The sequence below is a fragment of the Eucyclogobius newberryi genome, unplaced genomic scaffold, assembly GCF_026437365.1.
Source record: "Eucyclogobius newberryi isolate DKJ021-1_F unplaced genomic scaffold, fEucNew1.0.hap1 SCAF_2, whole genome shotgun sequence".
NCBI classification, from domain to species: domain Eukaryota; kingdom Metazoa; phylum Chordata; class Actinopteri; order Gobiiformes; family Gobiidae; genus Eucyclogobius; species Eucyclogobius newberryi.
Genome location: NW_027315834.1, coordinates 2,183,409 through 2,202,727, shown reverse-complemented (window position 1 = coordinate 2,202,727; position 19,319 = coordinate 2,183,409). Strand labels below are relative to the sequence as shown.

General features: G+C 49.0%; 2 protein-coding genes across 4 annotated transcripts in view; both read left to right on the top strand.

Moving 5' to 3' along the window:
* The first annotated feature begins 1,503 nt into the window (after window positions 1–1,503).
* paip2b (poly(A) binding protein interacting protein 2B) lies at window positions 1,504–10,734 on the top strand. 2 transcript variants are annotated; one of them, XM_072454708.1, is made up of 5 exons: window positions 1,577–1,595; window positions 2,711–2,908; window positions 8,909–9,075; window positions 9,249–9,431; window positions 9,510–10,734. In XM_072454708.1, the coding sequence occupies exons 2-5, from the start codon at window positions 2,902–2,904 to the stop codon at window positions 9,564–9,566; spliced, it is 414 nt and encodes a 137-aa protein (XP_072310809.1). In that variant the 5' UTR covers window positions 1,577–1,595; window positions 2,711–2,901; the 3' UTR covers window positions 9,567–10,734. The 2 variants fall into 2 exon arrangements, with proteins under 2 accessions (XP_072310810.1, XP_072310809.1); XM_072454709.1 differs by lacking the exon at window positions 2,711–2,908 and having other exon boundaries at window positions 1,504–1,595.
* A 2,559-nt stretch (window positions 10,735–13,293) lies between these two features.
* The window catches only part of nagk (N-acetylglucosamine kinase), a 24,763-nt gene continuing 18,737 nt past the window's right edge, over window positions 13,294–19,319 (top strand). For both annotated transcript variants that reach the window (XM_072454696.1, XM_072454695.1), the window contains exons 1-3: window positions 13,294–13,343; window positions 15,576–15,660; window positions 16,120–16,218. In XM_072454696.1, coding sequence (XP_072310797.1) covers window positions 13,315–13,343; window positions 15,576–15,660; window positions 16,120–16,218 — 213 coding nt within the window. In that variant the 5' untranslated portion in view covers window positions 13,294–13,314. The remainder of the gene's footprint in view (window positions 13,344–15,575; window positions 15,661–16,119; window positions 16,219–19,319) is intronic.

The following is a 19,319-nucleotide window of genomic DNA, read 5'->3' as shown; positions in this document are numbered from 1 at the left end:
CATTCCCTACTTGGCAACTCTGCCATTCCCCACCAGTGGAGAATTCCCCACAGGTTAAGAACTACTGCTCTAGAGGATCCAAGCCTCTGGAGGATCCGAGCCTCTGGAGGATCCAAGCCTCTGGAGGATCCAAGCCTCTGGAGGATCTAAGCCTCTGGAGGATCTAAGCCTCTGGAGGATCCGAGCCTCTGGAGGATCCAAGCCTCTGGAGGATCCAAGCCTCTGGAGGATCTAAGCCTCTGGAGGATCTAAGCCTCTGGAGGATCTAAGCCTCTGGAGGATCCAAGCCTCTGGAGGATCTAAGCCTCTGGAGGATCTAAGCCTCTGGAGGATCTAAGCCTTGATGTTGGCTGGACTCCAGAGGCACCAGCAGCTTCAAATACCTGTTTGCTTCTTTGTAATGACATTAAAGCAGCTGCTCTCTTAATCTGATGGACAATGATCATGCTTAAGTTTTCATGAAATATCTGAGGTTTTCATTCCTTGTCCTTGTCCATTGAAGACATCCCTTCCCTTTTCCATATTGCTTGAAATATATGAGATTATATTATATTATAATATATGATATATGATATATCATATTATATTATATAATATAATAGATCCTCGGGGCTATCTCACCACTGTATTACATAGTGTGCTGCCGTGTCTGTTGCAAAGTATACATGCGCATATATGACAGTATTACAATAAATAATTTCCTTGAATTATCAGATGAATGTCGCCCTTGCACAAAAAACAAAACGGTTTGATCAATGATTTTTTCATTATTTTTCCAAAACTTTATATAATAGCAATGATTTTGGCTAAGATTTTATTGTCTATATTTGGCAGTGATACTTTTTCATGCATTCGAGTGATGAGAGTTGGTTGAACATTGGAGGAATACTTGATTATAAAAAGAAGCTTGGGACATTTTAAAGTAAAGTGGATAATTCATCACTAAATATTTGAGACATTTCTGTATTGATGCCATCTGGACCGGGAGATTCTTTTTTTTCAAAGGAATTCATGACTTTTTAAATCTCTAGTTTTATTGGTTGTTCTAATTAATTTCCATGGTTATCTGATAATGAAGGAAGTTCAGTATCTTTCAAAAATTCTTACAATGATTTATATGGATCTTTTCAAAGACAACTGCCTTTGCCACCAGGCCGGGGTCAACTTTTGTCCAGCCTTTGGGCTCTACAACTCTTTGAATTTGATCAAAATGTATTTACTAATGTCTCAATCATTCTTACACCGAATCTTAACGAGAAGCGCTTGTTTTGTTTACTTGTGTGACAGGAAGAGAGAGGGCGGAGTTTAGGATAATCTTATCCAATTGAAATCCAATTTGCTTTTGAGTGACGTGTGAGCCCACCAATGACAGCAGTTCACAACTGGGCTCACGCGACCACCACAAACGCTCTCCTTTAGCAGCTTTTATCACGAAGCGGCCCGTTTCCCTCACGGTGTTGTCACGGCGCACGCTTTCCGGACTCGGGTGACGGTGCGAGCCACGCGGATCTCACGTGTTTGGTTGGGGGACATTTGCAAACGGAAAGTACTTCCCGGGACAGACCCTCGTCCCCGTTTGCCCTCGAAGTTGAGTGGTGAGTCCGTGCTGCTCGAAAGAAGCTCACTTTGCCCCAAACGCATTCAGAGGTCTCTATGAAATGCAAATGTTTGGCTGCTGCTGGTTGCTACCGTCTCCTTTTACATCTCATGTTTAGTAGTAGTTTTGAGTATGTGGCAAGACAAAGGTGTTAGTAAATGGCGAAAAGATAAGGCTCAGTGGAAGATCACAGGTAAATAAAGCCTTCTTTAAAGGCGCATGAGACTGGGAGCGTGTCATTTTGTCCTCATAACTGTTAATGAGAGTTTAAACTCCGGCTCTAGTGTCAGAGGAGCAGGGCCACGCAGGCTGCTTCTGCATGTGTGTGCATGTGTTTGTGTGTGTGCATGTGTTTGTGTGTGTGCATGTGTTTGTGTGTGTGCATGTGTTTGTGTGTGTGCATGTGTTTGTGTGTGTGCATGTTTGTGTGTGTGCATGTGTTTGTGTGTGTGCATGTGTTTGTGTGTGTGCATGTGTTTGTGTGTGTGCATGTGTTTGTGTGTGTGCGCGTGTGTATATGTGTGTGTGTACGTGTGTGCATGTGTGTGTGTGTGTGTGCATGTGTTTGTGTGTGTGCATGTGTTTGTGTGTGTGCATGTGTTTGTGTGTGTGCATGTGTTTGTGTGTGTGCATGTGTTTGTGTGTGTGCATGTTTGTGTGTGTGCATGTGTTTGTGTGTGTGCATGTGTTTGTGTGTGTGCATGTGTTTGTGTGTGTGCATGTGTTTGTGTGTGTGCGCGTGTGTATATGTGTGTGTGTACGTGTGTGCATGTGTGTGTGTCTGTATGTGCGCGCGCAGGTACGTGTGCGCGCGCGCGTGCAGGTAGGGGGCAGGGGCTTCCGATGTTTGTTCGAGAGAGGCATTCATGCGACTCAGTTGTGCTCGTTTTTGCACTTCCGTGATGATGTAACGTCAGCGTAACCCACCGTGTCCACAAAGAGGTGAAACTGGGCTTGCTTTCCCTTGTTTTTTCATCTCGTCGTACCAGGCACACGAGCGTTGGCCTGTTCGACACGAATCCTTGATAAACCAGTGCCTGGCGTAATATTGGGGTTTCCCACCGGCAACTGAAGACGCGGAACGTGTCCGTGTTGTACTGTATTTTCCCACAGTCAGAGTGGGCTTGAACGCGGCCCAGCCCACGTGACAGAGCGCTCTAACGTTAGCACTCGGTGGCTAACGAGCCGAGCTATAGAGAGCTACGTTGCGTCGGCCACAGACGAGCCTTCACTGGGAACGACGAGTCCGTCTGCCTGAGGAGACTTCCACACGCACGGTCTGAAACAGCACGGCACGGGACGCCATGCCAGGTACGTGTGCGTGTAACCGAGGCTTTGTGGTCTCCGGACGGGTTAAATCGGCACTAATCCCCGGGAGGATGTAGCTTGTTTTGCTGTGCTGCTCCGTGATGCTGCCATGCTGTAGCAGCGTTAGCTCTAGTGCTAGCTGTAGCGTTAGCTATAGCAGCGGCTAACTGGTCCGGGACACTTTGTTTGTCCTGGACGTGCGGGACAAAGAGCGTCCAGAGCGTCACTTCATGTCCTATTGTCTCATGTTTAAATGTGGGACTTGTGTCTTCACATGGTTGTGACCGGCGTCATCAGCTTCACGTCCTTGTGTCGCTGTCTTTGTTGTTGTAGCTGTGCTCGTACTTAAGGCCTGTCCAGGATCAGACTGTCCGCAAACACTGACCAAAGCAGACCGTTTGCATCACCGGAGCAGTCTAATGCCGTAGCCCGGAGGAGCAGATGGGCCCCTGAACCTGGCCCGGGGACACGGCGGAGTCCCGTAACGTCCGCTGCTCTCGCGTTACATAACGTGTTATGAAGGCGCTAAATCTGCGATTTCTAAGTGCGCTCTCAGTCTCAGCTGCGCCAGGCGTGGGCTCTTAACAATGATGCGGGCTTTCTCAGAAGAACACGGGATCAAAGAGTCCTTCGGCCGCGCAGAGTCGACCCACAACACCCCGCGCAGAGGCTCGTGCCTGTGGAGGATTGGGACTTTTAACACACTGACATAAATAATATTGTTTAGATCGCGGCTGGCGCGGGGCCTGTTCTAGTGCTGCACTCACACGTGAACGTCTGTTACCCACTCTGACTTACGAGTACTGATGCTTACGAGTACTGATGCTTACGAGTACTGATGCTTACGAGTACTGATGCTTACGAGTACTGATGCTTACGAGTACTGATGCTTACGAGTACTGATGCTTACGAGTACTGATGCTTACGAGTACTGATGCTTACGAGTACTGATGCTTACGAGTACTGATGCTTACGAGTACTGATGCTTACGAGCACTGATGCTTACGAGCACTGATGCTTACGAGCACCGATACTTAGATATGTATCGATCAGTGTTGTATTGAAATTAGAAGCTCGTTAAGTGAGGATAATGCAAACAGGACTTAATAGTTTCCTGAACAGTTTTAGAACTTTCATAACATTGTAAACAAACCACTATTTTGTCTTTAAAGTATTGTCTAAAACCAAGAGCGTTTGTTTCTTTGCGATTTGGACAGTGACCAGTGGCCCTGTTTGTCCCCCGGCGAGTGGCCCTGTTTGTCCCCCGGCGAGTGGCCCTGTTTGTCCCCCGGCGAGTGGCCCTGTTTGTCCCCCGGCGAGTGGCCCTGTTTGTCCCCCGGCGAGTGGCCCTGTTTTTCCCCCGGCGAGTGGCCCTGTTTGTCCCCCGGCGAGTGGCCCTGTTTGTCCCCCGGCGAGTGGCCCTGTTTGTCCCCCGGCGAGTGGCCCTGTTTGTCCCCCGGCGAGTGGCCCTGTTTGTCCCCCGGCGAGTGGCCCTGTTTGTCCCCCGGCGAGTGGCCCTGTTTGTCCCCCGGCGAGTGGCCCTGTTTGTCCCCCGGCGAGTGGCCCTGTTTGTCCCCCGGCGAGTGGCCCTGTTTGTCCCCCGGCGAGTGGCCCTGTTTGTCCCCCGGCGAGTGGCCCTGTTTGTCCCCCGGCGAGTGGCCCTGTTTGTCCCCCGGCGAGTGGCGCTCTGACAGCAGGACACGTGTATCTGTCCTTGGTGGTGTCTCAGTCCACAGAGACTTGTCCATACTCGGCTCAGTATATTTCCCACAATGCACTGGTGGCCGATCACTGTGACCCTTTGCACTTTCCTCACAATTCATGAGTGAAAAGACAAATGTAGCCGTTTTTTCCCATGAATTGGAACCTTTGATACAGATGTTTTTGTCTCAATAGTGCATACATTAAATTTAAATGTTTTAATAATATTATTGACATAACTTGATAATAAAGGAGTTCTACATTTTGCGCTTTTACGACCTTTTTCAAGAAGCATATTTATTGTAGACACTTGCCTGGACTTTGCTGGGAAGTATAGCCTACTTAAAATGTATTTATACAAAATACTGAATACAATGCTGTCACTAGGCTCAATACTGTATTCCGAATACGCTACCTGTACTTAAAATACTTCAAGTTGCAGTATATCAGTTTAAAAACGGCTTTACTTCTGTTTCACCCGTTATTCATCACAAAAGAGAAGGGGAAGGTCGCACACGCTCGCCACAAGCGCTGTATAATCGTTTTGCATTTCTTCTTCTTCAGTGTTTTATGCCCCTCCATCTTCCCCCTCTTCTCATATTTCTCATTCACTATTAGCTTTTATTATGGCGAGTGCTCACACAGCTTTATTTCCTGTAATGTCATAAAGTCCACCTCCCTGAAGCTGAACGTCCCAAGTGCAAGGGGGGTCTGAAGAATAAAGTCCAAAGTCTAAGCACTCTATCATGGCGGTTACATGATGGAAGAAGAAGTTTTAAGGACTACGACAAAGTCTGAGGAATAACGTCTGGCGGTGATGCAACACTCTGATGCCAACCGCCATAAAACAACAACAACAACAACAACATGATGGAGTGCTTTGTGATGTCATAAAGTATCATGCAACCGCCATAAGACCATCAAACCAGCTGCCAAAACTACGACAGAGTCTGAGGACTACGAAAAGTCTGAGGAATACAGTCTGGCGGTAATGCAACAATTGGATGCCAACCGCCATAAAACAACAACAACAAAACACCAATGTTACAAAAAACTGCTGGTGTTTGGCTGCCGGGGGGGGCCTACAGGTGCCGGGGGGCCTACAGGTGCCGGGGGGGCCTACAGGTGCCGGGGGGGCCTACAGCTGCCGGGGGGGCCTACAGCTGCCGGGGGGGCCTACAGCTGCCGGGGGGGCCTACAGCCATGCTTTTAAATAGAGGGCCGTATTTTGGATGGGGCATTTTCAAGTGCAAGGACGGGGTCATTTTTATTAATACATTTTAGAAAAGGGAATATTATCATTAAATCGGGTGGGGAACAGCTTACTGTTCACAAGTGAAAATTTGCGCGCTGATTGGTCGACGCAATTTGTGTGCTTGGCTCTGATTGGCTGCCGAGCCCTGGTCCGGAGAATTTCCGAAGCTCCACGTTTTTTCGCGCACTTTGACTTTCATCGAAACCTCATTAAATTGACAAAGATCACAGAGACTAGGGAGGCGCGCTGGATTTGCACAAGGTTCTTTTTATCTGTCAATTGACAATAACGTAGACTACTTCCATTTGGGACCTGTTCACCGGAGCACCTGTTCACCGGAGCACCTGTTCACCGGAGCACCTGTTCACCGGAGCACCGTCCTTGCGCGCGTAACTTTTCTGCTTGTGCTGCCAACGGCTGTAGACCATATGATCACACTCCACCACAATAGGAGCGGCCTATGGCGTAAATTAGGAGAACGCAGAGCGCCGTCTGGCGTAGATTACGGCGCTCTTTAGCGGTGCATTTTAGCGCCGCCTTTTTTTGTAAAGGCGTCGGAAAATACGGCGCCTACATAGGTGCCTGCGGCTCGCAGGTGGGGGCCTGCGGCTTTCAAAAATGTCAGATATAGCGTCAATTCTTACCTATTTTTGGGTCATTGACTCTTTCTGATTTTAACATTCTTCAGTCGTCTTTAAAACACATTTTAAGCCGTTAGCTTTGGCTACGCTCGAGCGCGCCGCTCTAGCCCAGCTCGTGCGCTGATTGGTCAGAACGGTGACTGTCTAGACCAATCCGAGCGTGAAGGTGAAGCTCCTCGGACTCTCCTCCTCCTCGGACTCTCCTCCTCCTCGGACTCTCCTCAGTCTCTTCTCTGGAGTAAACATGTTTAAACTGATGGTTTATGAGGAAAACTAGTTGAATCGTGTCTGAAAAAACAATGATAAGTTTAGTCTAAAACTCTCTGGAGCTTTCAAAAGTCTGTCATTTCTGGGTCTTTAGCCTCAGAATAAAGACTGGATTAAAGTTCAAATATACTCGCATACACGGGCTGTTCTCAGACTATAGCAGCTGAAGCCTCTGTCCACCAGCTGCGACGGAGCTCTGTCCTCTGTCCACCAGCTGTGACGGAGCTCTGTCCTCTGTCCACCAGCTGTGATGGAGCTCTGTCCTCTGTCCACCAGCTGTGACGGAGCTCTGTCCTCTGTCCACCAGCTGCGACGGAGCTCTGTCCACGAGCTGCGACGGAGCTCTGTCCTCTGTCCACCAGCTGTGACGGAGCTCTGTCCACGAGCTGCGACGGAGCTCTGTCCACGAGCTGCGACGGAGCTCTGTCCACGAGCTGCGACGGAGCTCTGTCCACGAGCTGCGACGGAGCTCTGTCCACGAGCTGCGACGGAGCTCTGTCCACGAGCTGCGACGGAGCTCTGTCCACGAGCTGCGACGGAGCTCTGTCCACGAGCTGCGACGGAGCTCTGTCCACGAGCTGCGACGGAGCTCTGTCCACGAGCTGCGACGGAGCTCTGTCCACGAGCTGCGACGGAGCTCTGTCCACGAGCTGCGACGGAGCTCTGTAGCAGCAGCGTTAACTCTTAAAGTGACACACGGTACTACTCAACGACACGACTATCGGCCGACACCCATACTGACAGAGGAGCGCTGCAGGAGAGACTCATTTGGCCAAGATTCGTTAGTTAGTGGTCGGGGCAGGCCCAGAAATTGTCATTTCATTTTGGGGCTAAAATGCTGCTGGCTGTATCGCACATTTGGGCGAACTCACCGAGGCATTTAGTACATAGTTTTAAACTTCTTAAGATTCTTTTGCTGAGGTGACGCTGAAGCGGCTCCAGAGCGATGCTCCTGTTTGTGTCGCTCTGACTGAGGCAGCTCTGGCTTTAAATACTCTGAGCTCAGAAAATAACTCCAGTATAAAAGTGAAGCACAGACACAACGAGGAGCTAACGTTAGCACACGCTGCTACAGCTGTTAACCACAGGCTGGATTCTAATCACTATGACAACCGTTTGGAGTCATATTTGATGTTTGTGAAGCGTGATCTGAGGTGGCCTGTCCGAGCGCTGACCGTTAATGTGTCCATTTTGATGCTTCGTTTTTTGGTTCTCTTTAGTTAGCCCTTAGCTCGTGCAATGCTAACATTGTAAACACAGCCTCTGTTCTCTCATTGGCTGCTGAAAAGTGATTATGGCTGTATCCGTGGTTACTGGACTCACATTGACAGGTACATGAGTGGTGAGAGGAGGTGTTAATGGTCAGAATGCACATGGCTGAAGGAGTCTGACCACAGGCTCGTGAGGTCACTTCAAGAAGTTGAAGTCTATCAAAAAGAATGTTGTACAAACAAAACGTTCAACCTTTAAATTCACTGGTAAGAGGCAGAATAAGAGTGAATTTAAATAGAATCGAGCTTGACACATGTTTTAATCAGCTGTAAACTATTTTAAATAATATCAGCAGTTATTTACCTCTGTATCTACCTGCGTTGCACCAATGAAATTTCCCCATGTGGGACAATAAAGGAATATCTTATCTTATCTTATCTTATTTCTAACCCCCCCTCCTCCTCCTCCTGATACAACTGAGTCTTTCAGCTACTCGACTGGAACACTCCTGGACGAACGAGGGACTACACCGACTTAATACCCCATAATGACAATGTGAAAGAAGGTCGTTTGAATTCTTTGACATTTATTTAAAAATAAGTAAAAGCACAAGAATTTGTCATAACATTCAGAACGGAGCTCGGGTGCATGTTTCACTGATTGTCCTTGAGATGCTTCTACAACTTGGAGTCCAAAAATGAAAATGGCTGTGACCCGACGCCCACGAACTTCTCAGGGTTTGAAGCTTCTGCAGAAGAATGGAAGAAAGTGCCTTAAAACAGGTGCAAGCCTGAAGCGTTCTAGTCCTCAGTGCCACTAAAACTGCGAAAGTGTTCCAGTGATCAGCATCGTGGGGGGGGAGGGGGCCATCAGGGAAAGGGAGAATACTGAACTCCATCAAATGACAAATGTTTGTTTTTTCTGCAGAGCCAGCTGAGATGAGCGGTCCAGAAGTGGCAAAGACACCAGGAGGCGGGGCCCCAGGGAAGGAGGGCAAAGAGCCAGTGGCCAATGGGCATGCAGGAGAGGGCAACGATGCCAACCCCTTTGCAGAGTACATGTGGATGGAAAATGAGGAGGAGTACAACAGACAGGTGAGGTCACCGTGTGAGGTCACCGTGTGAGGTCACCGTGTGAGGTCACCGTGTGAGGTCACCGTGTGAGGTCACCGTGTGAGGTCACCGTGTGAGGTCACCGTGTGAGGTCACCGTGTGAGGTGGACTGTTGGATTGACTGTTGGATTGACTGAGGGTTGTGTGCTCCTCAGGTGGAGGAGGAGCTGTTGGAGCAGGAGTTCCTGGAGCGTTGTTTCCAGGAGATGTTGGAGGAGGAGGACCAGGACTGGTTCATTCCCTCACGTGACCTCAACAACGCAGGAGTGGGCCAGCTGCAGCAGCAGCTCAACGGGCTGTCGGTGAGCGAGCAGCACAGCAGCCTGGAGGAGCTGGCGGTGAGTGCCTCCTCCCAAAGTCTAAAAGCACTGTGCCCCCTAGTGGAGCCACGCCTAACTTTGTGTGTGTCTCTGCAGAGGAAGAGCGTGTTAAATCCTGAAGCCAAGGAGTTTGTCCCGGGGAAGAAGTACTAGAAGTCCCCCTCACCCCCATGGAGCCGCACACGTGCACACACACAAACACACACAAACAAACACACACACGTGCACACGCACACTCTCAGAGTGTTACATTCTCAGAGACTCTGTCGGCTACGCCGCACTCACTGACCACACGGAGTGTGTGGGCCCTTCCGGGGTGTGGGGGGACTGCTCTTTCTGTTTGTTTTTTTTCTTTTTCCTTTTTATTTTCTGTTCTTTTCTTGTAAACTGAGGGGTGTTGGGATTAGGGGTGGGGGGAGTATTACCAGCACCGCCCCTTGTGAGGGTGCTTGCTCATCCTTTCACACAGAACTCAGATGTCCCCTTTAAACTAAGGCAGCTACCAGCGGAGGGATGCCAGCCACGCCCTGAGACACGAGCCCACGCAATGCTGTGGTCACTGAGCTTCAGAGTCTACTTTAGAGGAGAGTGTCAGAGTTCTGTGTCTGCCCTGCACTCCTCAGCACACAACGGTCACAGAGGTGGAGGTCCAAACCCAACAGAACCACAGCTGGACTCCACAGCTGGACTCCACAGCTGGACTCCTGTGCGTGTGGGGACATGGGTGGGAGGGTTTGGACATGACGGGGGTCGTGTTTGGTTTGGAACTCCACGACTGTGGTCTGCAGAGACTACGAGTCCGTATCTGAATCAGGTTTTCCACAGCTTCTCTCTCCTGGCTCAGTTTCCTCATGTTTTGGAGGATGAGGGGTGTGTTTGCTGGGTCAGTAACCCGCCGTGTCCTTCAGCAGTTTCCAGGCCTCTCTCTGCTAATGGTTCATCAGACTTGTACAGTCACATCTGCCACCTGTAAATCAGACGCAGTACGTCTGTGAGGTACTCGGGGGGATGGGGTAGGGAGGGGGTTGGGGGAAAGTTAAAGTATATATTTTTAGTTGATAGTAGCCATCCCTGTGGGTGCTGAGTGGTTGATTCTGGTAAATGGAGCGGGCTTTGAGCGGATGCACGGACCAGAGCCTCCTGAAGCTGCTGAACGACACCTGGTGAAGCCAACAGGAATGTCCGCCAGGTGGATGTACAACATGGAATCATTTTGTGATTTAGTTTTGTTAGTGACCCAAGAGTCAGAGGTCCAGAAGACAGAGTATGACTTTCATTACAATAAAACCATGAAAAAAAGATGAATAAAGTTGTGAAAGACCCTACTTGGTTCTTCGTGTTCTGATCTGTTTAGTGCTAGTTTTATTTTGGATGTATAAAATCAACCAAATGGTAAGAATGTAACGACGTGTTTTTAGTCAGGAAAAACAAAAGATTTGAGGAAGTGAAATGAAATGCATTTTGAATATGAATGTAATACAATGTTTTTAATATAGTGAAGTTGGTAAATTCAACATTTGAGAAACTGATTTTCAGACTTTTATGCAGCAGTCATCGCCCTCTGTTGGTTTGTGGCTGAACTGCAGCCAGTAAAATCTGGAGCATTTTAAGATATTCCTTTATTGTCCCACATGGGGAAATTTCATTGGTGCAACGCAGGTAGATACATTTGACCCACCTGGGTGATGGACGAGTCCTCAGCTTCTGCGTCCTCCGTGGAAGATGTGACATCGAGGTCAACAGCTTTCCGCTAGGGGCTCTCCACCCACCCGGGGCTCCCACCCGGGGCTACCGGGACTGTAAACTGTCGAAGCTGCGTCCTTCTCCTGTAACCAATTGTGCTTCTGCCTGGCCTCTCTAAGTAGCTTTTGTCTCTGCTCGGCCTGAAACCTGTCAATTGCCTCAAGAGTCCAACGGGCCTGATTGGACTCCTTCAGCGTGACCTCATCCCTTACCTCCACCTCCTGGTTCAGGGATTGCCACCGCTACAAGCTCCAGAGCGGCTGCATTGACATTGGTAGAGAACATTGTCCATACGGACTCAATTCTCTGACCTAGGCTGTCCCGGTGCCGTGTGCATCGATGGAGACCCTTGTGCTGTTTGTTATGGAACCATGACGATCGCAGAGGTCCAACAACAGAACGCCGTACGGGAAAGGCCTTTATGATCACCCCTCTCCAAGAGTCACTGGAGCTGCTCGTGTGAGCGCTGGAAGAAGGCCCCCCCGCGTGAGCGCTGGAAGAAGGCCCCCCCGCGTGAGCGCTGGAAGAAGGCCCCCCCGCGTGAGCGCTGGAAGAAGGCCCCCCCGCGTGAGCGCTAGAAGAAGGCCCCCCTGCGTGAGCGCTGGATGAAGGCCCCCCCGCGTGAGCGCTGGAAGAAGGCCCCCCCCGCGTGAGCGCTGGAAGAAGGCCCCCCCCGCGTGAGCGCTGGAAGAAGGCCCCCCCGCGTGAGCGCTAGAAGAAGGCCCCCCTGCGTGAGCGCTGGATGAAGGCCCCCCCGCGTGAGCGCTGGAAGAAGGCCCCCCCCGCGTGAGCGCTAGAAGAAGGCCCCCCCGCGTGAGCGCTAGAAGAAGGCCCCCCCGCGTGAGCGCTGGAAGAAGGCCCCCCCCGCGTGAGCGCTAGAAGAAGGCCCCCCCGCGTGAGCGCTGGAAGAAGGCCCCCCCGCGTGAGCGCTGGAAGAAGGCCCCCCCGCGTGAGCGCTAGAAGAAGGCCCCCCCGCGTGAGCGCTGGAAGAAGGCCCCCCCGCGTGAGCGCTGGAAGAAGGCCCCCCCGCGTGAGCGCTGGAAGAAGGCCCACAGTAGCTCGCTGCTCTCATTGTGGGCCACACCAGAGAAGTGTCCGGCCTCTGTCGAGGAGAGCGGGTTCAGAATCTATAGAGCTGGTAACGATGGACCTTCTGCACAAGCTTGGACTCCTTCCACACTAGCGAGATGATGACGTAGATGTAATATTCTAAATAGGTTTGAGTCACTGGGTCAAATGCCCTAAAAGCTATTGAAGAAAAACTGGTAATTTTACTGTAAAATGGGTTACAAATCGTAAAAGCTTTTAAAAGAGAATTCGAGGCCTGAGCCCAGTAGCCCTGAGGTGTAGGTAATATTCTACAGTGGCACTGGGTCAAATGTCCCTTGTTGACTGTTGAAATGAAAAGTAATTTGCTGATTCCCCAGTATTTTATGTTTATTATTTATAAATGTATTTGTATTATATATTTTTATTCACTTCTGTTTCATGTCAATTTGTTGACGGCCCCTAAAGAAAAACTAAAATGTGAATAACACCACAGTATTTGAAGATGGACAGTTTGTAGGACCCGGGAATTGATTTCATGTCTTGTGTTACATGTTCATTTTTTTCTTTCTTTTCTTTTTGTTGCTCACTCTCTCTTTGTTGCGGTCAATGTTGTTTGTGTTAAAAAATGAATGAATCAAGTAAAAATACAAAAAAATAACCGGACTGAAATTACTTTCAGATGGAAGTTTGAAATGTCTTGATTTTTAACACATTGTCCAGATGGATCACTCCTGCACGAATGAGGGATCGCACCGATTTATCTGCACCAATCCAAATCCTCCAACAAAACCATTTAAAAACATATACAATAGAAATGTAAACCTTTGTTCAATCTCTAAACAATATATCAAATAATAAAGCTGCTCAAGCGCTTAATCTCATGGTTAAAACGATTACAATAATTGCCTCAAGATGTTTTTTTTAATTAATTTTAATGTAATTAACATGTGTATTGTATTGAATAAAATGAACAAAAATAACCCATAAGTCCTATTTCTCCAACTTTACGGGTTAAACGACACCACGTGACCGCACCATTATTTGCGAGTCTCCGACATCACGTGACCGCGTCTGTGACGTTCAGTGACGTATCACAACAGGAAACGAGATGGCGCAAGTGTTCGGCGGAGTAGAAGGGTAAAGTCTTTCAACTTTTACAACGTAAAAGCCACTTTAAGCAGCCCTTTGTCTGTTAGCCGTGTTAGCCGTGTTAGCTGTGTTAGCCGTGTTAGCCACATGTCGAGCTAAAGTGCAAACACGTGACTGTCGAGTGCCACAAGGTGGCGGGAGAAGCGCTTCCCCTGCCGTCCTGGGGGAAAAAAATCCGCGTGAGTGAGTGAGAGTGTGTCTCTAAGTTCTGCTTTCCAGACACAGTTTGTTTTCTTTCATAAATCTGGTATTATTAAGCTGTGGTCATTTTCCCTCATTCTACAACATTCCATTTTATTGGGGATTTATTATAAAAACAAAGCAAATTATATGTCTACAAGTTCTCCAAGTAAGTTCTAAGTGAAAAGAAATCTCTCCTTCACTGTTGGGTAGCGTTACTTTTAAAAGTATCTCGTTACCAAATACGTAATTAACATTATTGTATAATCTTTATTGTTTGCTGACAATCACTTTGCGTCTCTGAAAACAGGAACATAATCATTAAAATATCAAATGAAGTAAAGTAAATGCGTTTAATGAGCTTTATTTCTCTTTTCTGTTGAAGACGAGCTCAACACAATATCATACAATAAACACATGTCGAACTCAAGCAGTGAACAACATGAACGGCAACGCGCAACAACATGAGCGGCGACGCGCAACAGCATGAGCGGCGACGCGCAACAACAGCGGCGACGCGCAACAACATGAGCGGCGACGCGCAACAGCATGAGCGGCGACGCGCAACAACATGAGCGGCGACGCGCAACAACATGAGCGGCGACGCGCAACAACATGAGCGGCGACGCGCAACAGCATGAGCGGCGACGCGCAACAGCATGAGCGGCGACGCGCAACAGCATGAGCGGCGACGCGCAACAGCATGAGCGGCGACGCGCAACAGCATGAGCGGCGACGCGCAACAACATGAGCGGCGACGCGCAACAGCATGAGCGGCGACGCGCAACAGCATGAGCGGCGACGCGCAACAGCATGAGCGGCGACGCGCAACAGCACGAGCGGCGACGCGCAACAGCACGAGCGGCGACGCGCAACAGCACGAGCGGCGACGCGCAACAGCACGAGCGGCGACGCGCAACAGCACGAGCGGCGACGCGCAACAGCACGAGCGGCGACGCGCAACAGCACGAGCGGCGACGCGCAACAGCACGAGCGGCGACGCGCAACAGCACGAGCGGCGACGCGCAACAGCACGAGCGGCGACGCGCAACAGCACGAGCGGCGACGCGCAACAACACGAGCGGCGACGCGCAACAACACGAGCGGCGACGCGCAACAACAGAACACATTTGTTTTAACTGTAGTTTATTTAAATCACTCTCACCACATCGATGTCACCGACATTTACACCTCATAAACTAAACAGAGGTTATAACGAAGGAGAAGAGTTCCAAACATCTGTATCTGAAAGTTTGTGTCTCTTTGGCGTGAGTTAAACGAGTTAAAGGAGACCTCCAGGGTTAAAGGAGACCTCCAGGGTTAAAGGAGACCTCCAGGGTTAAAGGAGACCTCCAGGGTTAAAGGAGAGCACCAGGGTTAAAGGAGACCTCCAGGGTTAAAGGAGAGCACCAGGGTTAAAGGAGACCTCCAGGGTTAAAGGAGACCTCCAGGGTTAAAGGAGACCTCCAGTACAAAGGCAAGAGGGTCTTCTTGGCTCCAGATATTTCATACGAGGTTCATCAACAGCAACAAAAGTTCCACCACATCTGTGAGGAGCTCAGGAGGAGAAAACTGAGACATGAGTTATCTTTCCACTCCACTCGCTGCTCTCATTTCCGCTCACGCCTTGTCGCGCTGCATTTCGCATTTTCTTCCACACATCATGAGGGCCAACTGTTGTAGAGTCCTCCATCTGACCCGGCAAAGACCTGGCGACCACATGTGGGTCAGCGTAGCCCTGTCCTGGTAGAGCTCGCCGGACCTGTTAGCCACGTTAGCCTCGTTAGCTTTTCCAATGGCGCTGTGGACCGTCAGCTTTACCTGTCTTGTGTTTTCCTTGCTTACTCATGTCTTGTTGGTCTTTTCTGGAGTTATGCGGGTCATAATTTCTGAAACTGCAGCGTGAGTGTGTCTGTTTATCACCATAACCGGAAGTCAAAATAAATTTCACTCTACATCTAAATCTACATGTACTATAGACATAATTGTTTGACTTGTCGATGATAAAAAGATAACTGTGGCTGTGTTTTTTGTGTGCAGAGGAGGAAGTCACTCTGTGGCTCTGCTCGTCTCTGGAGAAGGTCAGATCCTGTCTCAGACCCAAGGACCCTGCAGCAACCACTGGGTACATTCATATTGTTGGCGTGCTCGTTTATAAAAGAAAGGGCAAGAATCAAAACAGTTAAAATGAATTAAATGTTTAATCCCTGTCAGTACAATTCTAATACAGAGATAACAGAGCGCTTACCATCTGTCCCTATCGAACGTGATTGGCAACTTACACGGGCGCTCCGGACGCACCGCTTTCCCTGCTCGTACATTTATAACAGGGCGTAATATGAAGGGTGACGCCTCTCTCAGTATTCTTCCACTCGTCGTTCTATCGCACACAGACGTCCTTGAGCTCGTCTGCAGCTTTCTCCTTATCTAGGAATGTGGTCTGTGTGAGGCCCCTTCACAGTTTCAATTCAACTTAACTAAGTTTAAAATAATCTAGCAAAGCTAATATATTTGGTATTCCCTTCAATTTCAATTTCATATTCAGGGCGCTGGAGCGTGTCATATTCTCTCTGTGTCTGTTCAGTTGGTCGGTGCAGACAAATGCATGGAAGTGATCCACGACATGGTTCAGAGGGCCAAGACTGAAGCCGGACTGGACCCGGACACACCGCTGGTCTCCCTGGTAACCACCTGCTTTTTCTATTTTATTCTAAAGACAGAAACGGATGTCTTGGCTCAACTTCAAGACTTGCACAACTGCAAAATCAGTCTTTAAGAGCGATTCCCCATCCTGGAGTCGGACTGGAACAGTTGGTCAGAATTAGTGTTAAATCATTTGTATAATTATTATCTATATAAAGGCAAAAAAATATATTTATATATTTTTTTTCTGTAAGGGTGGGGCCCGGAGTGTTTTCCCCTAAGCCCACAGGTAGTGTACTCGAGCGAACATTGCAGTGCACTAATATCGACAAAACAAACTCACATCAGTCAGGATCCAGGACCTTTAAAATGCAGACACTTTTCCAATAGTTTGTCTTTTTTGTGTGTGAAGTTTGATGTTGTGGACTCCTCCAAGTCTCAAGAGCACTGTGTGTGTTACGAGCGCGTGCACTGTGTGTGTTGTTAGCGTGTGCACTGTGTGTGTTGTTAGCGCGTGTGATGTGCATGTTGCGAGCATGTGCACTGTGCGTGTTGTTAGCGCGTGCACTGTGCGTGTTGTTAGCGCGTGCACTGTGCGTGTTGTTAGCGCGTGCACTGTGCGTGTTGTTAGCGCGTGCACTGTGTGTGTTACGAGCGCGTGCACTGTGTGTGTTGTTAGCGTGTGCACTGTGTGTGTTGTTAGCGTGTGCACTGTGTGTGTTGTTAGCGCGTGTGATGTGCATGTTGCGAGCATGTGTACTGTGCGTGTTGTTAGCGCGTGCACTGTGCGTGTTGTTAGCGCGTGCACTGTGCGTGTTGTTAGCGCGTGCACTGTGCGTGTTGTTAGCGCGTGCGCTGTGCGTGTTGTTAGCGCGTGCACTGTGCGTGTTGTTAGCGCGTGCACTGTGCGTGTTGTTAGCGCATGCACTGTGTGTGTTGCAAGCCCGTGTGCTGTGCTTGTTGGCACATTAACGCGCTCGTGCATGTGCATTAACGTGTGCGTTTGCATTTACGTGTGCATTAACGTGTGCATTTACGTGTGCGTGAGCATTAACGTGTGCGTGTGCATTAACGTGTGCGTGTGCATTAACGTGTGCATTAACGTGTGCGTGTGCATTAACATGTGCATGTGCATTAACGTGTGCCTTAACGTGTGCATTTACGTGTGCATTAATGTGTGCTTTAACGTGTGCGTGTGCATTTACGTGTGCGTGCGTGTGCATTAACGTGTGTGTGTGCATTAACGTGTGTGTGTGCGTGTGCATTAACATGTGCATGTGCATTAACATGTGCCTTAACATGTGCATTTACGTGTGCATTAACGTGTGCTTTAACGTGTGCGTGTGCATTAACGTGTGCGTGCGTGTGCATTAACGTGTGCATTAACGTGTGTGTGTGCATTAACGTGTGCGTGTGCATTAACGCGTGCATGTGCATTTACGTGTGCCTTAACGTGTGCATTTACGTGTGCATTAACGTGTGCTTTAACGTGTGCGTGTGCATTAACGTGTGCGTGCGTGTGCATTAATGTGTGCGTGTGCATTTACGTGTGCATTTGAGTGTGCGTGCTTGTGCATTAACGTGTGCGTGTACATTAACGTGTGCATTTACGTGTGCGTGAGCATTAACGTGTGCGCGTGCATTAACGTATGCATGTGCATTAACGTGTGCGTGTGCATTTATGTGTGCGTTCGTGTGCATTAACGTGTGCGTGTGCATTAACGTGTGTGTGTGTGCATTAACGTGTTTGTGCCTGTGCATTTACGTGTGCATTAACATGTGCGTGTGCATTAACATGTGCATGTGCATTAACGTGTGCCTTAACGTGTGCATTTACGTGTGCATTAACGTGTGCTTTAACGTGTGCGTGTGCATTTACGTTTGCATTAATGTGTGCATGTGCATTAACGTGTGCGTGTGCATTTGCATTAACGTGTGCGTGTGCATTTACGTGTGCATTAATGTGTGCATGTGCATTAACGTGTGCGTGTGCATTAACGTGTGCGTATTTACGTGTGCATTTACGTGTGCGTGCTTGTGCATTAACGTGTGCGTGTGCATTAACGTGTGCATTAACATGTGCGTGAGCATTAACGTGTGCGCGTGCATTAATGTATGCATGTGCATTACGTGTGCATTAACGTGTGTGTGTGCATTAACGTGTGCGTGTGCATTTACGTGTGCGTGCGTGTGCATTAACGTGTGTGTGTGCATTAACGTGTGCGTTTGCATTTACGTGTGCGTGCGTGTGCATTAACGTGTGTGTGCGTGTGTGCATTAACGTGTGCGTGCCTGTGCATTTACGTGTGCATTAACATGTGCGTGTGCATTAACATGTGCATGTGCATTAACGTGTGCATTTACGTGTGTGTGCGTGTGTGCATTAACGTGTGCGTGCCTGTGCATTTACGTGTGCATTAACATGTGCATGTGCATTAACGTGTGCCTTAACGTGTGCATTTACGTGTGCATTTACGTGTGCATTAACGTGTGCTTTAACGTGTGCGTGTGCATTAACATGTGCATGTGCATTAACGTGTGCCTTAACGTGTGCATTTACGTGTGCATTAACGTGTGCCTTAACGTGTGCATTAAGGTGTGCTTTAACGTGTGCGTGTGCATTTACGTGCACGTGTGCATTAACGTGTGCATGTGCATCAACGTGTGCGTGTGTGTGCATTTGCGTATGCATTAACGTGTGCATGTATGTGTGCGTGCGTGTGCATTAACGTGTGCGTGCGTGTGCATTAACGTGTGCGTGCGTGTGCATTAACGTGTGCGTGCTTGTGCATTAACGTGTGCGTGCTTGTGCATTAACGTGTGCATGCGTGTGCATTAACGTGTGCGAGCGTGTGCATTAACGTGTGCGTGCGTGTGCATTAACGTGTGCATGTGTGTGCATTAACGTGTGCGTGCTTGTGCATTAACGTGTGCGAGCGTGTGCATTAACGTGTGCATGTGTGTGCATTAACGTGTGCGAGCGTGTGCATTAACGTGTGCATGTGTGTGCATTAACGTGTGCGTGCGTGTGCATTAACGTGTGCGTGCGTGTGCATTAACGTGTGCGTGCGTGTGCATTAACGTGTGCGTGCTTGTGCATTAACGTGTGCGTGCGTGTGCATTAACGTGTGCGTGCGTGTG